Source organism: Bombina bombina, chromosome 2 (genome assembly GCF_027579735.1).
Source record: "Bombina bombina isolate aBomBom1 chromosome 2, aBomBom1.pri, whole genome shotgun sequence".
Taxonomy (NCBI): Eukaryota; Metazoa; Chordata; class Amphibia; order Anura; family Bombinatoridae; genus Bombina; species Bombina bombina.
The window spans coordinates 329,075,953-329,092,693 of NC_069500.1; the positions used below are offsets into that span (position 1 = coordinate 329,075,953).

The 16,741-nt window shown below is 39.5% G+C and overlaps 1 protein-coding gene across 1 annotated transcript in view; it reads right to left on the reverse strand.

Annotated features, from left to right (window-relative positions):
- LOC128647775 (phosphatidylethanolamine-binding protein 1) overlaps window positions 1-15,381 on the reverse strand; it is a 32,564-nt gene extending 17,183 nt beyond the window's left edge. Inside the window, exons 1-3 of the mRNA XM_053700500.1 lie at window positions 15,132-15,381; window positions 3,984-4,093; window positions 2,150-2,250 (exon numbers count right to left, since the gene is read on the reverse strand). Of these exons, the coding sequence (XP_053556475.1) occupies window positions 2,150-2,250; window positions 3,984-4,093; window positions 15,132-15,266 (346 nt within the window). The 5' untranslated portion in view covers window positions 15,267-15,381. The remainder of the gene's footprint in view (window positions 1-2,149; window positions 2,251-3,983; window positions 4,094-15,131) is intronic.
- Window positions 15,382-16,741: the final 1,360 nt, after the last annotated feature.

Here is a 16,741-nt window from a genome sequence, read left to right on the forward strand (position 1 = left end):
GAAGATACTCAAGATCTGCTAGATATGGCATCATTCCTTCATCCACGATTCAAGACAACCTACATAAATGCGGATAAAATTACAAGCATCAAGGTCAGGGTGATGTCTGATATGGCCATTGTGTCTGAGCATGAGCAGCAAGTTGTGCAGAAGGCAAGTCAAGCAATCAGTAGTCCACCATGCAAGGTTATAGATGTAGAAGAAGAAACAGTGCAAGCCCCTGCAGCAGATGGTCCTCCTCCTGCAAAGAAATCAAGAAAGTTTTTTCAAGACCGAGTCCGCTTCGCCATCTCTGAAACTTGAAGAAGCCATAGCATCAGAGCTGAACAGCTACCTCCTTTCTCCCTCCATTGATAGTGAGAAAAATCCTCTGCAATGGTGGAAACTACATCAGATTAACTTTCCAAAATTGAGCAAGCTAGCACAAAAATATCTTTGTGTTCCTGCAACTAGTTCACCATCAGAGAGGGTATTTAGCACAGGAGGAAATGTGGTGACCTGTCAACGTTCATGCTTGAAGCCAGAAATGGTACATATGTTTTTTTTAGCCAAAAACCTAACCCACTAAAAACACTAGCTTTGCTTAAAATAAAAAAATTGTACTACAGTACTACTGTAGCTGTACTGTCCTAGTCAGATGTTGGTTTTTGTATCCAATCTAAAGTTTAAAAACCATGCAATTTTTAAATGTTATAATATATTAAAAACATGGGCAATGTGGTAAGAACTGGCCAGCTAATTTCATTTAAATTAGCTTTGTTTGTATGTGTTGAGTTAACTTGTTATGTACTAACCAACCTCCTGTATATAACTGTGTTGATGTGTTCTACTTCTTAGTGGTCTTTTATATAGATCTACTACTACAGAATAGCTGTGACTAGTGTGTGATGTATATGACAGGCTGCATGATGTCAGGATTGACCTTGTCAATGCCACATCCCTCATGTTTCCCTGGACAGTAACTCCTAAAATGAGTAACACATGCAGCAGTGTGTGCATTCATTGTACTTACTTTACTGCACTTATATTTATTTATATACAGAACTTTACAAGTCATACTGCTGTAATGACAGCAATTTTCAGGTTTCTCCATGCTTACACTGCTTCATATGTTAAATCATACCACTGTGTCCACACTGTTAGAATGACTGTCCAATAAAACATGACAATGTTGTGTGAACTTGTGTGTCATAAGACCTAATAACTGGCTAGTGGCTACTATTTAATCACATCACAGGCAGCAAATTTTATTGTAACTTTTTTTTTTTGTATTTTTATGCTCAAATAGTGCATTGGACATTGATAAACATGTACATTAAGATTCTGTAGTGTTAAATACATTGTTTAATGCTAAATGAAGGTGTTAGTCATTTTTTAATAAAATTGCGATTAAATCTCAAGTTTTGCTTTTTAAAAAAAAAAAACGCTTGTGTGTGTTTTGGTCATATCGCCCAACCTAAATAAATAAAATTATAATATATATATATATATATATATATATATATATATATATATATATATATATATATATATATATATATATATATATATATATATATATATATATATATATATATACAATTTTATCTAACTATATTACTTTTTCTAGTTTTTTTTGAGCCTCTGATGAATCCGTTTAGTTTTTTTAGCATCCAATAAGTTTAATTGTGGATCCTTATATAAAGTAAAATACAGGGCATCTTAGTATTTTTGGGTGCGTTGTGGTTAATCTTCTGCATCGGTTTAGGATTAGAGATAACCCCATATTATTTTACTATTTGTCCTTTTCTTATATATTTTATACCCATCTAAAATTTACACTTAAGCTTCTTCTTTTTAGTGCTCTCTAGATTTTCCTTTTGATTTATAATATAATATTACACCCTCCCTCCTGCTGGCTTCTAAAAACAGCGCAATCTTGCCGGTGACAGCGAGACTGCGCTATGAAAAGCATCCCCCATAGAAAGGGGTTATGGTAGTTACTATCAGCTCCAATGTGATACAAAGCAACACACACACACCACATGTATCTGAACACTGCTGTATACTAAAATGACACATTTTATTCTAAAAAGGACACAATTGTGTTTAATGTTAAAAAATAAAAAGTTACAAATTCAGAAATTACTTAAACTGAATTATTACGCACCAGTTCCTTTGGGAGGTCCTGAGCCAATATAGTCAGACATTACACAGCCACTGGCGATATCATTTCCTTTTATGTTCACTACAACGAAGTGATGCCACTCTCTAAAATTCAAGCAAAAATAGTATTATCAGCAGGTACAAATGAGTGTGATTAAGTTAAAGGGACATGATACACTCATTTTTTCTTTGCATAAATGTTTTGTAGATGATCTATTTAGATAGCCCATGAAGTTTTTATTTAAAAAAAAAAAAAAAGTTTAGTTTTGCTTATTTTTAAATAACATTGTTCTGATTTTCAGATTCCTAACCAAGCCCCAAAGTTTTGTGTGAATACCGTCCGCTACCTTCTCCAGCTTGCTCCTGTTTGTGTAAAGGGTCTTTTCATATGCAAAAGAAGGGGGAGGGTCTGATTTCACACTTGCAGTGGGCTTTCCAACTACCTTTTCAAAAGAGCTTCCAAGTAAGTTTTTAAACCGTTTTATACTGGATTTTTATATCAGTATCTGTGCATCGTATTCTTTATAGTAGTGTCTATTACAATTAAGGGACTGGGAATAGCTGAAAATGTTAGCTCATGGATAAATAACTGGATAAAAGATAGGGAGCAACGAGTAGTAGTAAATGGATCATACTCATATTGGACAAAGGTAATCAGTGGCGTCCCCCAGGGATCAGTACTGGGCCCTGTTCTTTTTAATATTTTTATAAATGACTTGGAGCAAGGATTAAATAGCGACATCTCTATTTTTGCAGATGATACTAAGTTAAGTAAGGTCATTAGGTCAGAGCAGGACGAACTCTCTTTACAAAGGGATTTGCTAAAATTAGAACTATGGGCAAGTGAATGGAAAATGAGATTTAATACGGAAAAATGTAAGGTTCTACATTTTGGAAGTAAAAATAAGCAGGCTACGTATTTTTTAAATGGGACAAGACTTAGCCAAACACAGGAGGAAAGGGATTTGGGAGTAGTAATAGATAACAAGCTAAAGATGAGTGCACAATGCAGGGCAGCGGCTTCAAAGGCTAATAAGATACTAGCATGTATTAAAAGAGGCATTGATTCAAGGGAGGAAAGCATAATTCTGTCATTATATAAAGCCCTGGTAAGACCTCACCTTGAGTTTGGAGTGCAGTTCTGGGGACCGATTGCTAAAAAAGATATTGCAGAACTAGAAAAAGTTCAGAGAAGGGCCACAAAGCTAATAAGGGGATTGGAGAAATTAACCTATGAGGAGAGGCTAGCCAAACTGGGTCTGTTCTCTTTAGAAAAAAGGCGCTTGAGAGGTGACATGATTACTTTATATAAATATATTCAAGGCTCATATACAGAGATGGCAGAAGCTCTTTTTATTCCAAGAAAATTGTTTCTGACAAGAGGTCATAATTTAAGGTTGGAGGAAAGGAGATTTAATCTCCTGCAACGGAAACGTTTTTTCACTGTAAGAGCAATAAAATTGTGGAACTCATTACCAAAGGAGGTAGTGAATGCCAATACCATAGATACATTTAAAAATAGTCTGGATAAATTTCTGTATATAAACAAAATTCATGGATATTATTGCTAGTATTAAATGGGTCACATTTTAATGGGGTTATTTAAGCTTAACTGGAGCTTTTTGTAAGTATTTTAGATTTGTATAGGTTGAACTTGATGGACTTCAGTCTTTTTTCAACCTTATCTACTATGTTACTATGTTACATGCAGTTATATGAAAATGAGTGTATACTGTCCCTTTAAACGCAATTCAATCAATTTAGGATGGGGCTGATATATTCTGAGCTTCGGAACAAAACAAAAAACATTCTTTTAAATAAATACATAATAATCTTACCTGAATTTAGGATTCTTTCTACTTGGTGCATCAGGATCTGTGAGAACTAGAGTGTATAACTTGTTACTATCCAATCCATCCCAGTCAATACTGGTTGGGCGATTTTGAACCTGGAGAAAATATAAAAAAAAAAACCAGGCATGAGTAAGAAATAATTGCTCTACCACGGGATTAGGAGCGCAAAAGCTATATTTTGATATTCAGAGAGACCATGCTAATTTTAACATCTTTCTAATTCAATACTTTTATAAATTTTTCTTTATTCTCTTGGTATCCTTAGTTTATCAGGGACATAAACTCAGGAGCGTGCACATGCCTGGAACACTATACAGCAGCAATTTTAAACGCTTTCCTATAATGTGGTGCTCCAGACACCTATTTAGGCATCTTCAACAATGAATACCATAGAAATAAAGCAAATTTGATAATAGAAGTATATTGAAAACTTATATTTAATAAATAAAATAAAAAAACACTATGCTTTGTTTGAACCACAATATATTGTTTTGTGTTTTATAGCCCTTTAAAAAGCTGGAAGATGCCATCTGAGATTTAAAACTAATTAATGTAACGTTTTACAAACAAAACTAAGCATGCCACTTACTACTTAAATGTAACAATACTTAGCCAAAGAGTTGAGGAAAATATTATATGGGTTCTTGTATTCAAACTAAAAGGTAGTATTCAATGCGTGGCAGCAGTTTCCAATGCAAATACAATATTATCATGCATAAAAGCAAATTCTGTCCTTATACAAATCTCTTATAAGAGCTCATCTTGAGTCTTGGGGACAGTTTGTAGTGACCATTATCAAATTGTCTGAAGCCCCAGCCCCACCATTTGGTAAACATGATCCCCATTTATACAGCATTCACCTGAATGTTCGAGGGGTTTGTGACCCGTTATTTAAAGAAGCAGATTACACTTAAATGAGGAGGAGTGAAACAAGGACAAAGAAAAGAGCACAAGAGCAGCAATGCGGAAGTGCCTCTGCCCCTTGGGCTCTTCATCAAGAGAGCATAATGTTATCTCATATTGACTTAAACCTGCATTACACACCATGTGATATAAAATTACGACCTTCAATATGATCTGGATTTCAGTTAGTGACAGTTAATACTTTTCTTCAGGTACTGTTACATTAAAGGGACAATATTATTGCAGAACACTGCAGATTGGTAAACAGAAAGTGTTGAAATTGGCGGTGCTGTGTCACCTCCAGTGAACCAAGCTGCCCACGTCCTCTGAGTCAACCTTGTTGCTTTCACCTCCAAAAAGGAAATTTATGCTTACCTGATAAATTTATTTCTTTTACGATATGACGAGTCCACGGATTTCATCCTTACTTATGGGATTACGCCTCCTGTTTAGCAGGAAGTGGCAAAGAGCACCACAGCAGAGCTGTATATATAGCTACTCCCTTCCCTCCCCCTCATTCGACTGAAGTTAGGAAGAGAAAGGAAAAGACAAAGGTGCAGAGGTGACTGAAGTTTAACAAAAATAAAATACCTGTCTTAGAAATGACAGGGTGGGCCGTGGACTCGTCATATCATAAAAGAAATAAATCAGGTAAGCATAAATTTCCTTTTACAAGATATGACGAGTCCACAGATTTCATCCTTACTTATGGGATACAATACCAAAGCTAACGGGACACGGATGAAAGGGAGGGACAAGACAGGAACCTAAAACGGAAGGCACCACTGCTTGCAGAACCTTTCTCCCAAAACCAGCCTCTGAAGAAGCAAAAGTATCAAATTTGTAAAATTTGGAAAAAGTGTGAAGAGACGACCAAGTTGCAGCCTTGCAAACCTGTTCAACAGAAGCATCGTTTTTAAATGCCCATGAGGAAGCCACAGCCCTAGTAGAATGAGCCGTAAGTCTTTCAGGAGGCAGCTATCCAGTAGTCTCATATGCCAGACTGATGATACTCTTCTGCCAAAAAGAAAGAGGTAGCCGTAGCTTTCTGGCCCCTACGATTTCCAGAAAAAAAAAACAAATAATGAAGATGATTGACGAAATTCCTTAGTCGCCTGCAAGTAAAACTTCAGGGTACAGACCACGTCCAAGTTATGTAACAGACGCTGCTTCTTAGAAGGATTAGGACATAATGAAGGAACAACCATTTCCTGATTAATATTCTTATTAGAAACAACCTTAGGAAGGAAACCAGGTTTGGTACGTAAAACCACCTTATCAGAATGGAAGATAAGGCGAGTCACATTGTAACGCTGAAAGCTCAGAAACTCTATGAGCAGAAGAAATAGCAACCAAAAATAAAACCTTCCAAGATAACTTAATATCTATGGAATGCATGGGTTCAAACGGAACCCCTTGAAGAACATTAAGAACTAAATTCAAACTCCAGGGTGGAGCAATTGGTCTAAACACAGGCTTAATTCTGGTTAGAGCCTAACAAAAAGACTGAACATCTGGAACAGCTGCCAAACGTTTGTGTAGTAAAATCGACAAAGCAGAGATTTGTCCCTTTAAGGAACTTGCTGATAACCCTTTCTCCAATCCTTCTTGGAGAAAAGACAGAATCCTGGGAATCTTAACTCTACTCCATGAGTAGCCCTTGGATTCGCACCAATAAAGATATTTACGCCATATCTTATGGTAGATCCTTCTAGTAACATGCTTACTTGCCTGAATCAAAGTATCAATGACCGAATCAGAGAGCCCCCGCTTAGATGAAATTAAGTGTTCAATCTCCAAGCAATCAGTTGCAGAGAAACTAGATTTGGGTGTTGGAAGGGTCCCTGAATGAGGAGGTCCTGCCTCAATGGAAGCTTCCACAGCGGCAGAGAGGACATGTCCACTAGATCGGCATACCAAATCCTGCGAGGCCACGCAGGCGCAATTAGAATTACTGAAGCCCTCTCCTGTTTGATCCAAGCAATCACCTGGAGAAGGAGAGCAAACGGTGGAAACACATAAGCTAGGTTGAACGACCAAGGCATCTATCAGTTCGGCCTGAGGATCCCTTGACCTGGATCCGTATCTTGGGAGCTTGGCATTCTGACGAGACGCCATCAGATCCAATTCCGGTCTGCCCCATCTGAGAATCAGGGTGGCAAAGACGTCCGGATGGAGTTCCCACTCCCCCGGATGAAACATCTGTCTGCTTAAAAAGTCTGCTTCCCAGTTGTCCACTCCTGGGATGTAGATTGCTGACAGATAACAAGAGTGAGCCTTCGCCCACCGAATTATCTTGGATAATTCTGTCATCGCTAAGGAACTTCTTGTTCCTCCCTGATGATTGCTGTAAGCCACAGTCGTGATGTTGTCCGACTGAAAACGGATGAATTTGGCCGAAACCAAGCCTGAAGCACATTGAATATTTCTCTCAATTCCAGAATATTGATTGGAAGAAGAGACTCTGACCGAGTCCACACACCCTGAGCCTTCAGGGAATTCCAGACTGCACCCCAACCTAGTAGGCTGGCATCCGTTGTCACTATCACCCATTAGGGTCTGCGGAAGCACGTCCCTTGGGACAGATGATCTGGCAATAACCACCAAAGAAGAGAGTCTCTTGTCTCCTAATCCAGATCTATCTGAGGAGACAAATTTGATTAATCTCCATTCCACTGCCTGAGCATGTTCAGTTGTAGCGGTCTGAGGTGAAAACGAGCAAACAGAATTATGTCCATTGCCGACACCATCAATCCAATTACCTCCATGCACTGAGCCACTGATGGCCGAGGATTGGACTGAAGAGCTCGGCATGTATTCAGAATCTTTAAAGTGACAGTCTACACCAGAATTTTTATTGTTTTAAACGATAGATAATCCCTTTATTACCCATTCCCCAGTTTTGCATAACCAACAGTTATAATATACTTTTAACCTCTGATTATCTTGTATCTAAGCCTCTGGAAACTGCCCCTTTTTTCAGTTCTTTTGACAGACTTGCAGTCTAGCCAATCAGTGCTTGCTCCCAGATAACTTCACGTGCACAATGTAATCTATATGAAATATGTGAACACCCTCTAGTGGTGAAAAACTGTTAAAATGCAATCTGAAAAGAGGTGGGCTTCAAGGTCTAAGAAATTAGCATATGAACCTCCTAGGTTAAGCTTTCAACTACGAATACCAAGAGAACAAAGCAAAATTGGTGATAAAAGTAAATTGGAAAATTGTTTAAAATTACATGCTCTATCTGAATCATGAAAGTTTATTTTGGCGTAGACTGTCCCTTTAACTTTCTGACCTCTGTCAAGAAAATTTTCATGGATATGGAATCTATTAGAGTTCCCAAGAAGGGAACCCTGGTCTGTGGAATTAATTAACTCTTTTCTAGATTCACCTTCCACCCGTGAGTCCTCAGAAAGGACAGAACCATGTCTGTATGAGATTTTGTCAGATGGTAAGACGCCTGGATCAGAATATCGTCTAGATAAGGCGCCACTGCAATACCCTGTGGCCTGAGAACCACCAGAAGGGACCCTAGAACCTTCGTGAAGATCCTGGGTGCTGTGGCCAACCCGAAGGGAAGAGCCACGAACTGAAAATGTTTGTCCAGGAAGGCAAACCTTAGGAACTGATGATGATCCCTGTGGATAGGAATATGAAGGTATGCATCCTTCAAGTCCACGGTAATCATATATTGACCCTCCTGGATCAATGGTAGAATTGTTTGAATAGTCTTCATCTTGAAGGATGGGACTGAGAAACTTGTTTAGACTCTTGAGATCTGAAATGGGTCTGAATGTTCCCTCTTTTTGGGAACCACGAAAAGATTTGAGAAAAAACCCTGCCCCTGCTCCAGTATTGGAACGGGAAGAATTACTGCCATAGTAGAGGTCTTTTACACAACATAAGAATGCCTCTTTTTATCTGGTCTACAGACAATCGTGAAAGAAGAAACCTCCCCCATGGGAGAGAATTTTTGAATTCCAGTTGATACCCTTGGTACACGATTTCCAGTGTCCTGAACATCTATTACCCAAGCCTGGGCAAAGAGAGAAAGTCTGCCCCCTACTAGATCCGGTCCCGGATCAGGGGCCGACCCTTCATGCTGTCTTGGGAGCAGCAGTGGGCTTCTTGGGTTGTTTACCTTTGTTCCAAGCCTGGTTGGGTCTCCAGACGGTCTTGGCTTGCGCAAAATTCCCTTACTGTTTAGCGGAAGAAGAAGCGGGGACTCCTTTGAAGTTCCGAAAGGAATGAAAATTATTTTGTTTACCCCTAATTTTAGCTGCTTTATCCTGAGGTAGGAGATGACCCTTACCTCCCGTAATGTCAGAAATGATTTCTATCAAGTCAGGCCAAAACAGGGTTTTCCCTTTGAAAGGAATAGCCAAAAGCTTTGACTTAGATGACACATCAGCAGACCAAGAGTTTAACCATAACGCTCTACGCGCTAAAATGGCAAAGCCGTCATTCTTAGCCGCCAACTTGGCAATCTGAAAGGCGGCGTCCGTAATAAAAGAATTAGCCAGCTTAAGAGCCTTAATTCTATCAAGAATTTCCTCTAAAGGAGTCTCAGTCTTAAGAGACTCTTCTAAGGGGTCAAACCAGAAAGCCGCCGCAGTGGTAACTGGTACAATTCAGGCTGTCGGTTGTAAAAGGAAACCCTGATGAATAAATAACTTTTTTTAGAAGACCCTCCAATTTCTTATCCATAGGGTCTTTGAAAGCACAACTCTCCTCAATAGGAATAGTTGTACGCTTAGCCAGGGTAGATATAGGTCCCTCCACCTTAGGGACTGTTTGCCAAGAGTCCCGAACAGTGTCAGATATGGGATACATTTTCTTAAAATTAGAAGGTGAGAACGGGATACCCAGTCTTTCCCATTCCCGTGTAATACTTTCCGAGATTCTCTTAGGAACCGGAAAAACAGAGTAAGCAGGCACCTCTAAGTATTCGTCCATCTTACACAAATTATCTCGTGGCACCACAATAGAGTCACAATCATCCAGAGTCGCTAAAACCTCCCGAAGCAACAGGCGGAGGTGTTCAAGCTTAAATCTAAAGGACATGACGTCCGAGTCAGTCTGAGGTAACACTTCTCAAATCAGAAAGTTCCCCCTCAGACAGAAGTTCCCTGACCCCAAAATCAGATCCCTGTGAGGGTACATCGGAAATAGCCAAAGCATCAGAGGTCGCAGTATTCAAATCGACTTCTATCCTGCTGTGTTTGCCCTGTAACACTGACAACTTAGATAAAACCTCTGTAAGGGTAGATGACATAACTGCAGCCATATCCTTCAGAGTAAATGAAGTAGACGCGGTTGAAGAACCCGGCGTCGCTTGGGTGGGCGTTAAAGGTTGTGACGCTTGGGGAGAAAGTAGCGGCATACCTTGATTCTCATCAGACTGAGAAGCATTCTTAGACACTTTCCTTAAAGAAAATCCGCTCTTTACATTGTAAGGCCCTTTCAGTAGATGGACAAAAAGTAAGAGGGGGTTCCACAATGGCATCTAAACACATAGATCAAGTAGTTTCCTCAAGTTCAGACATGTTAAACAGACTAGCAATAGCATTAATAGTCGTTCTTTACTTGAAATATTGAGCTCTGAAGTCAAATTACATAGACAAAATTTTTTAACTGAAAAGTGTACTGCGCCTTTAAATAATAAAAGCGCAACAATCTTTCGGTTATCTCAAAAACAACGTTTGCAGCAATAAAAACTGTCCTTATGTGCCCAAAATAGCTTAATATTGCACCACTTTGCTTAGATATGTTAAATATCAAATTATATCGAATTTATCAGATAAAATAACTTTTTAGCAATTCAGGCGCCTACCTGCCCCCAGAACACACTGTCTGAGTAGCTCCCAAGTCTCTTCGTTTGTCAAAAACAACTTAGGCCCCACCGGAACCCAGGATCTTGCTGTCTATCCGATCCGGATGATACTGCGCGACTGAGCACGCAAAATTAGGCCCCACCGTGGGCGTAACTCTAGCCCGACTGAGACCCGCATGGGTAGCAAAAAGAAACAAACATGTCGTTCCAAATAAAGTATTAAGCCATGTGCCCCTCTTACATACACCGCAATTACCAAGTGTAACTTCATAAAAAAAAAAACTGCACTCCCTCAGACCAGTGATAATGAAATGATAATGACAGCCCTTAAGCAAAAAGCATCTCCCAGCGTCTAGCCCACACTGAATATACCTTAAAGATATCTTGAGACATATTTAGCAATTAATATAAAGGGAAATCCAGGTACACCATTTCCATACATATAGTGCATACTGATTACCCCTCCCCAGATAGGGAATAATGTCAGCCTGTTTTGATGCATCAAGTCTCCCCAGAAACAAATGACTGAACATACCTCAATGCTGCTTGTAGCATGACACGGTTCTCCACACTGAAGATATTTCTTTTACACTACCTTCAACTGCTCTGTGGGAACCAGCAGGATCTTAGGTAAAGTTTGCTAAGATCATGTGGTGCTCTTTGTCACTTCCTGCTAAACAGGAGGCGTAATCCCATAAGGATGAAATCCGTGGACTCGTCATATCTTGTAAAAGAAATAAGCGCTCACAATAGTGTAGCAGACTTCAGACAATGTGGTAGGCGCACAAACTGGTTATACTCGCAAAATTGCAGTTAAAATAAGCCTTTTTATTAAAATCATAACAAAGGTGTCTTCAGGTGCAGCTTCAGGTTTTATTTAAAATACAGCTCAACGCGTTTCGGCTAAAAGCCTTTATCAAGAGCATAAAGTTAAAACAATTTATATAACAAATGATAACCATTTGTTCCAGAAATTGTTTTACCTTTATGCTCTTGATAAAGGCTTCTTTTAGCCGAAACGCATTGAGCTGTATTTTTAATAAAACCTGAAGCTGCACCTGAAGACACCGTTGTGATGATTTTAATAAAAAGGCTTATTTTAACTGCAATCTTGTGAGTATAACCAGTTTGTGCGCCTACCACATTGTCTGAAATAAACTACACTATTGTGAGCTCTTAAATTGGAGGTGAAAGCAACAAGGTTGACTCAGAGGTCGTGGGCAGCTTGGTTCCCTGGAGGTGACAAAGCACGCCATTTTCAACACTTTTTGCTTCTATACACACTAGCAGCGAGCACCTGAAGGAAGTGCTAACATTGCTTCATCTTTATCCTTTCGAATATGCAGATTGGTAAGTATGCTTCAGACACACTCGTTTAAAGGGACATAAAAGCAAAAAAATCATTTTTAAAAAGGGACAGTCTAGTCCAAAATAAACTCATGATTCAGTTAGGGCATGTAATTTTAAACAATTTTCCAATTTACTTTTAGCACCAATTTTGCCTTGTTCTCTTGGTATTCTCAGTTGAAAGCTAAACCTAGGAGGTTCATATGCTAATTTCTAAGGCCTTGAAGGCTGCCTCTAATCTGAGGGCATTTTGACAGTTTTTCACCACTAGAGGGCGTTCGTTCATGTGTGTCATATAGATAACACTCTGCGTGCAGTTTGCAGAAGCTTAGATACAAGATAATCAGAGGTAAAAAGTGTATTAATATAACTGTTGGTTATGCAAAACTAGGGAATGGGTAAAAGGGATTTTTTATCTTTTAAAACAAAAATTCTGGTGTAGACTGTCCCTTTAAGACTAGCTACCTTAAACTACAGTGTGTTTAACTCCCACAAAAGGGTTAAACACACAGTAGAAATACAACTTGGGACCCAAACAGCACTGATGGTCCTGAGCAAAAAAAAAACAAAACACCACTAATCCAATCAGTAGCACTAGTCGTACAATTTAGCAGAGACGTAACTAGAAACCACACCACCCCTCCCCCCTCCAAAAAAAGGTGAATTTAATACATTTTTTTTACATTTAAAAACAGAAAAAAAAATGTGAATCAGATTACATCTCTGCAAAAGGAGGTACCCTGTGCCCACAGTCTGTGAGATGGTCTGACCCCCTATTACTGTATATAGTGACACTATTTAACCACCCCAGTACTGTATATAGTAAGTTAGTGACACAGTCTGTAATCTGCCGGTGAGATGGCTGGCCTGACCCTACCCGCCCAGTACTTTATAAAGTGACCACAGTAGTCAGTGACATGGTCCACCCCCCCCCATGCTGTATATAGTGGTACTGTATAGTGACACTGTTTACCCCCTGCCCCCCCCCCCCCCCATGCTGTAGTAACAAGGTCTGTAATTTACTGGTTCCACAAACATACACACACAAACATACATGCATGCATGAATACACACACACAGTCACATACATACACACACACACCATACACACAGATAAACACCAATGGATAAAACAGAAACACTAACCCCTGTAGTCATGTCACACTCACATGATATCAGTGCAAGCAGTGGTAGGTTCACGTTTTTTATTTAAAAAAAAAAATAATAAAAAAAAAAAAAATATTTTTTTTTTTAAGCTGGGCCCCCACCCTCAGGGGCCCAGTCGCACCTGCAACCTCTGCACCCCCTGTAGTTTCGCCCCTGCAATTTAGTGCAACTAGCACTACTGATTGGATTAGTGGCTGTTTTCATGTTGGACCAGCAATGCTCTGCAGCCCCAAGTTGTACAAAAAGCACATCAAACATAAACAGGACTTCCCTGAATGAGCCACCAAAAAAAAAAAAAAAAAAAAAAAAAAAAAAAAAAAAATGAAATATATAGTGTATGTCCCAAAGTCAAACGTTATAGGTCACCAGCCCAGACCCAACAGATTATTGCATAGATGACTTGCCCTTTAAGGCTGCTCTTCTTCCCATATCACTTAATAAGTAGATCCATTCTGTAGAACAGTGTTTCTTAACTCCAGTCCTCAGGACCCTTAAAAAAGGGCAGACTTTCATTATATCTTAACTAGAGCACAGGTAAAATAGTCATCTGAAGGGCGAAAGAACAGGTTAATAACCATGGTTCCGTTACTGATCAGATGATTATTTCACCTGTGCTCTAGTTAAGCTATAATGAAAATCTGGCCTGTTAAAGGTCCTGAGGACGAGTTGAGAAACACTGCTGTAGAACACACACACAAAAAAAAAAAGGGGTTGAATCTATACTCTGAGTGCCTGCTACTTGTTGAAGATCCCAAGGGATAGACACCGGATCATGATTTCCCCCCCCCCCCCCTCTCTCTCTTTATATATACACATACAGTGTTACAGATCATTGCAAATACTACTGCCATATAGTGTTTAAAAAGGGAAACTAAACCCAATTTTTGTTCTATCATGATTCAGGTAGGCAATACAATTTTAAACATTCCAATTTACTTCAATAATCTAATTTAAGTCATTCTTTAGATATCCTTTGTTGAAGAAATAATGCACATGGGTGAGCCAATCACACGAGGCATCCATGTGCAGCCACCAATCAGCAGCTGCTGAGCATATTTAAGTATGCATTTCAGCAAACAATATCAAAAGAATGAAGCAAATTAGATAATAGAAGTAAATTAGAAAGTAGTTTAAAATTGCATGTTCTGCCTAAATCATGAAAGAAAATTTGGGTTTCATGTCACTTTAAGACGCCTAGGTAAACTCTCATGGGAAATAGATAAGTTTCAACAAATTAAATATATATATATATATATATATATATATATATATATATATATATATATATGAATAAAACGCATTTAATAGAACTGAAAAATGGTTTTGTTTTATTTTTTTCATTTTAAAGTTGCTTTGTATTACTCATTAAAGCGTAATTACGACCTTTTTATGATTCCCTTGCTCTGTCAAAACAAGTGCAAAACATGATAAAACTCGAGCACAACAGGGCATTTGATTTCGAACATAAACCAATTCAAGGGCAAAATGCAACAGATTTACTATACAGCAATTTATAGCATTTCTATTCGACGCACTGGAGACGTTATGATAAGGGAGAGAGGGTAAGAAAGCCTTATGTTTGAGTAGCAATCTCAATGCACTGGTCTGATTTATATTTTTTACAGTGAAAGGGCATTTATAAAAGTATGAAATGGATTATAAATACTAGAACGACGAGAACCATGGGTCTCCATAACAAAAATAATTTATGAAACCGTTATAGAAGCCCACAACAGCGCTAAGCTCGCTTTCATTAACCATTGAAGGGAATAGACTGGAACTTCAATGTCGTAGAAGGGTGACCTGAAGCATTTTCATTGGCAACCCAAGGAGATGAGCACGTGTCTGCTATAACAAGCCGCACACCCCGGGACTCCTACCTGGGTGGGTGTCAGCACTTGCCCTAGCTCCTCTATGGCCAAGGAGCCGTAACTAACACTCAGTGGGTGTGCTGGTTGCTCCTCTACTTCAGTGAGGGCCAATGATCCAGACCACTGTGAAATATCCACCGGCATCTTGAACTTGATCAACGCGAGAGGAGAGCAACGTCACGTCTTTATATGAAATAACGGGACACAATCCTCTTCATCCAGGCTTTCCAGCAATCATTCCATAACGGGGGTGGAGACCATGCTGGCTCATAAGCTATTGGTGGATGTACATCACCCGATCATTCATTGGCTTGTGTGGCCAGTCAGACAGTTACTGCAGTAGCAAATGGGCGTGTTTACTGTGTACCACGCCGGGCCGCCAGCCCCCCTCAGTAGAGTGGCGGTGAGGGTGAACTGTTGCAGCCAGTGAGTCTATGCGTCCTCCTCAAAGCTTGTGTTACTTGCTGGTGTTACACTGCAGCTTTGGGACATTAAATTGCTTCAATAATAAACTTTATTTTCTGCACATATAAATATGTTGATACTAAATGATGTTATCAACCAGAATACAGTGCAAGTAAAATGTTTTTACTCCCAGATAACTATAGTTGTGTAATATAGTAAGGGTTCCTCCATTGCTCCGAACGACACAAAACCGTTATAACTTAATAAATATAGCCGTTAACCATTCAACTACATTTAAATCAAGTACACCTATAAAACAGAGAATAAATTAACATAAATAAATATACAACAGTTTTTTGAATCGCAACAATTTGTGGATGGCAATTTGTTTAAGAAAAACAATAGGTGCAAATATTTAAATCAAAATGAGTGGCCATATCTATATAAATCTCACATTGGCACAATTTGCCCCCCTGGGAAATTAACCGACTGTGAACTAATTCCCCTACCTGAAATTGGCAGCAAATTTAGGTCCGACCCCAGTGATAGTAACGTTAAAGTGAATGTAAATTTTGATGCTAAAGTGCCCAGTTTTTAAAAAATCGATTTAAAACAGGGGCACTTTAATTCATCAAAATTTACATTTCACTCCTGTTGTGAAATAAACTTACCCTTTAAACTTGACAGCTGCTATCATTAGCATCAAAATTTACACTCACTTTAAGGCGCGATAGGCAACCAAATGTCCCATGATGATCCACCCCCAACCGTAGGAATTGCACTACTTATGATCATCATATGCCGCCAATTTTCCTTGTTGACCACATCGAGACCAACCACATCTGGGACCCCTCCCAATCCGGTTTCAGGAGCAATCACAGCACCGAGACCGCCCTCCCCGCCGCCACAGACAACATCCGTGCCCTGCTCGACCAAGGAGAGACTGCCGCCCTCATCCTTCTAGACCTCTCAGCCGCATACGACACTGTAGCCCACAGCAAACTCTTCACTCGCCTACACGATGCCGGCACCGGCAATAAGGCCCTGGAATGGATCACCTCCTTCCTCAGTGGCAGAACCCAGAAAGTCAGACTCCCACCCTTCACCTCCAATCCCACAGCAATCATCTGCAGCGTACCCCAAGGCTCTTCTCTTAGCCCCACCCTCTTCAACATCTACATGGCCCCCCTCGCCGCCATCGTCCAACAACACAA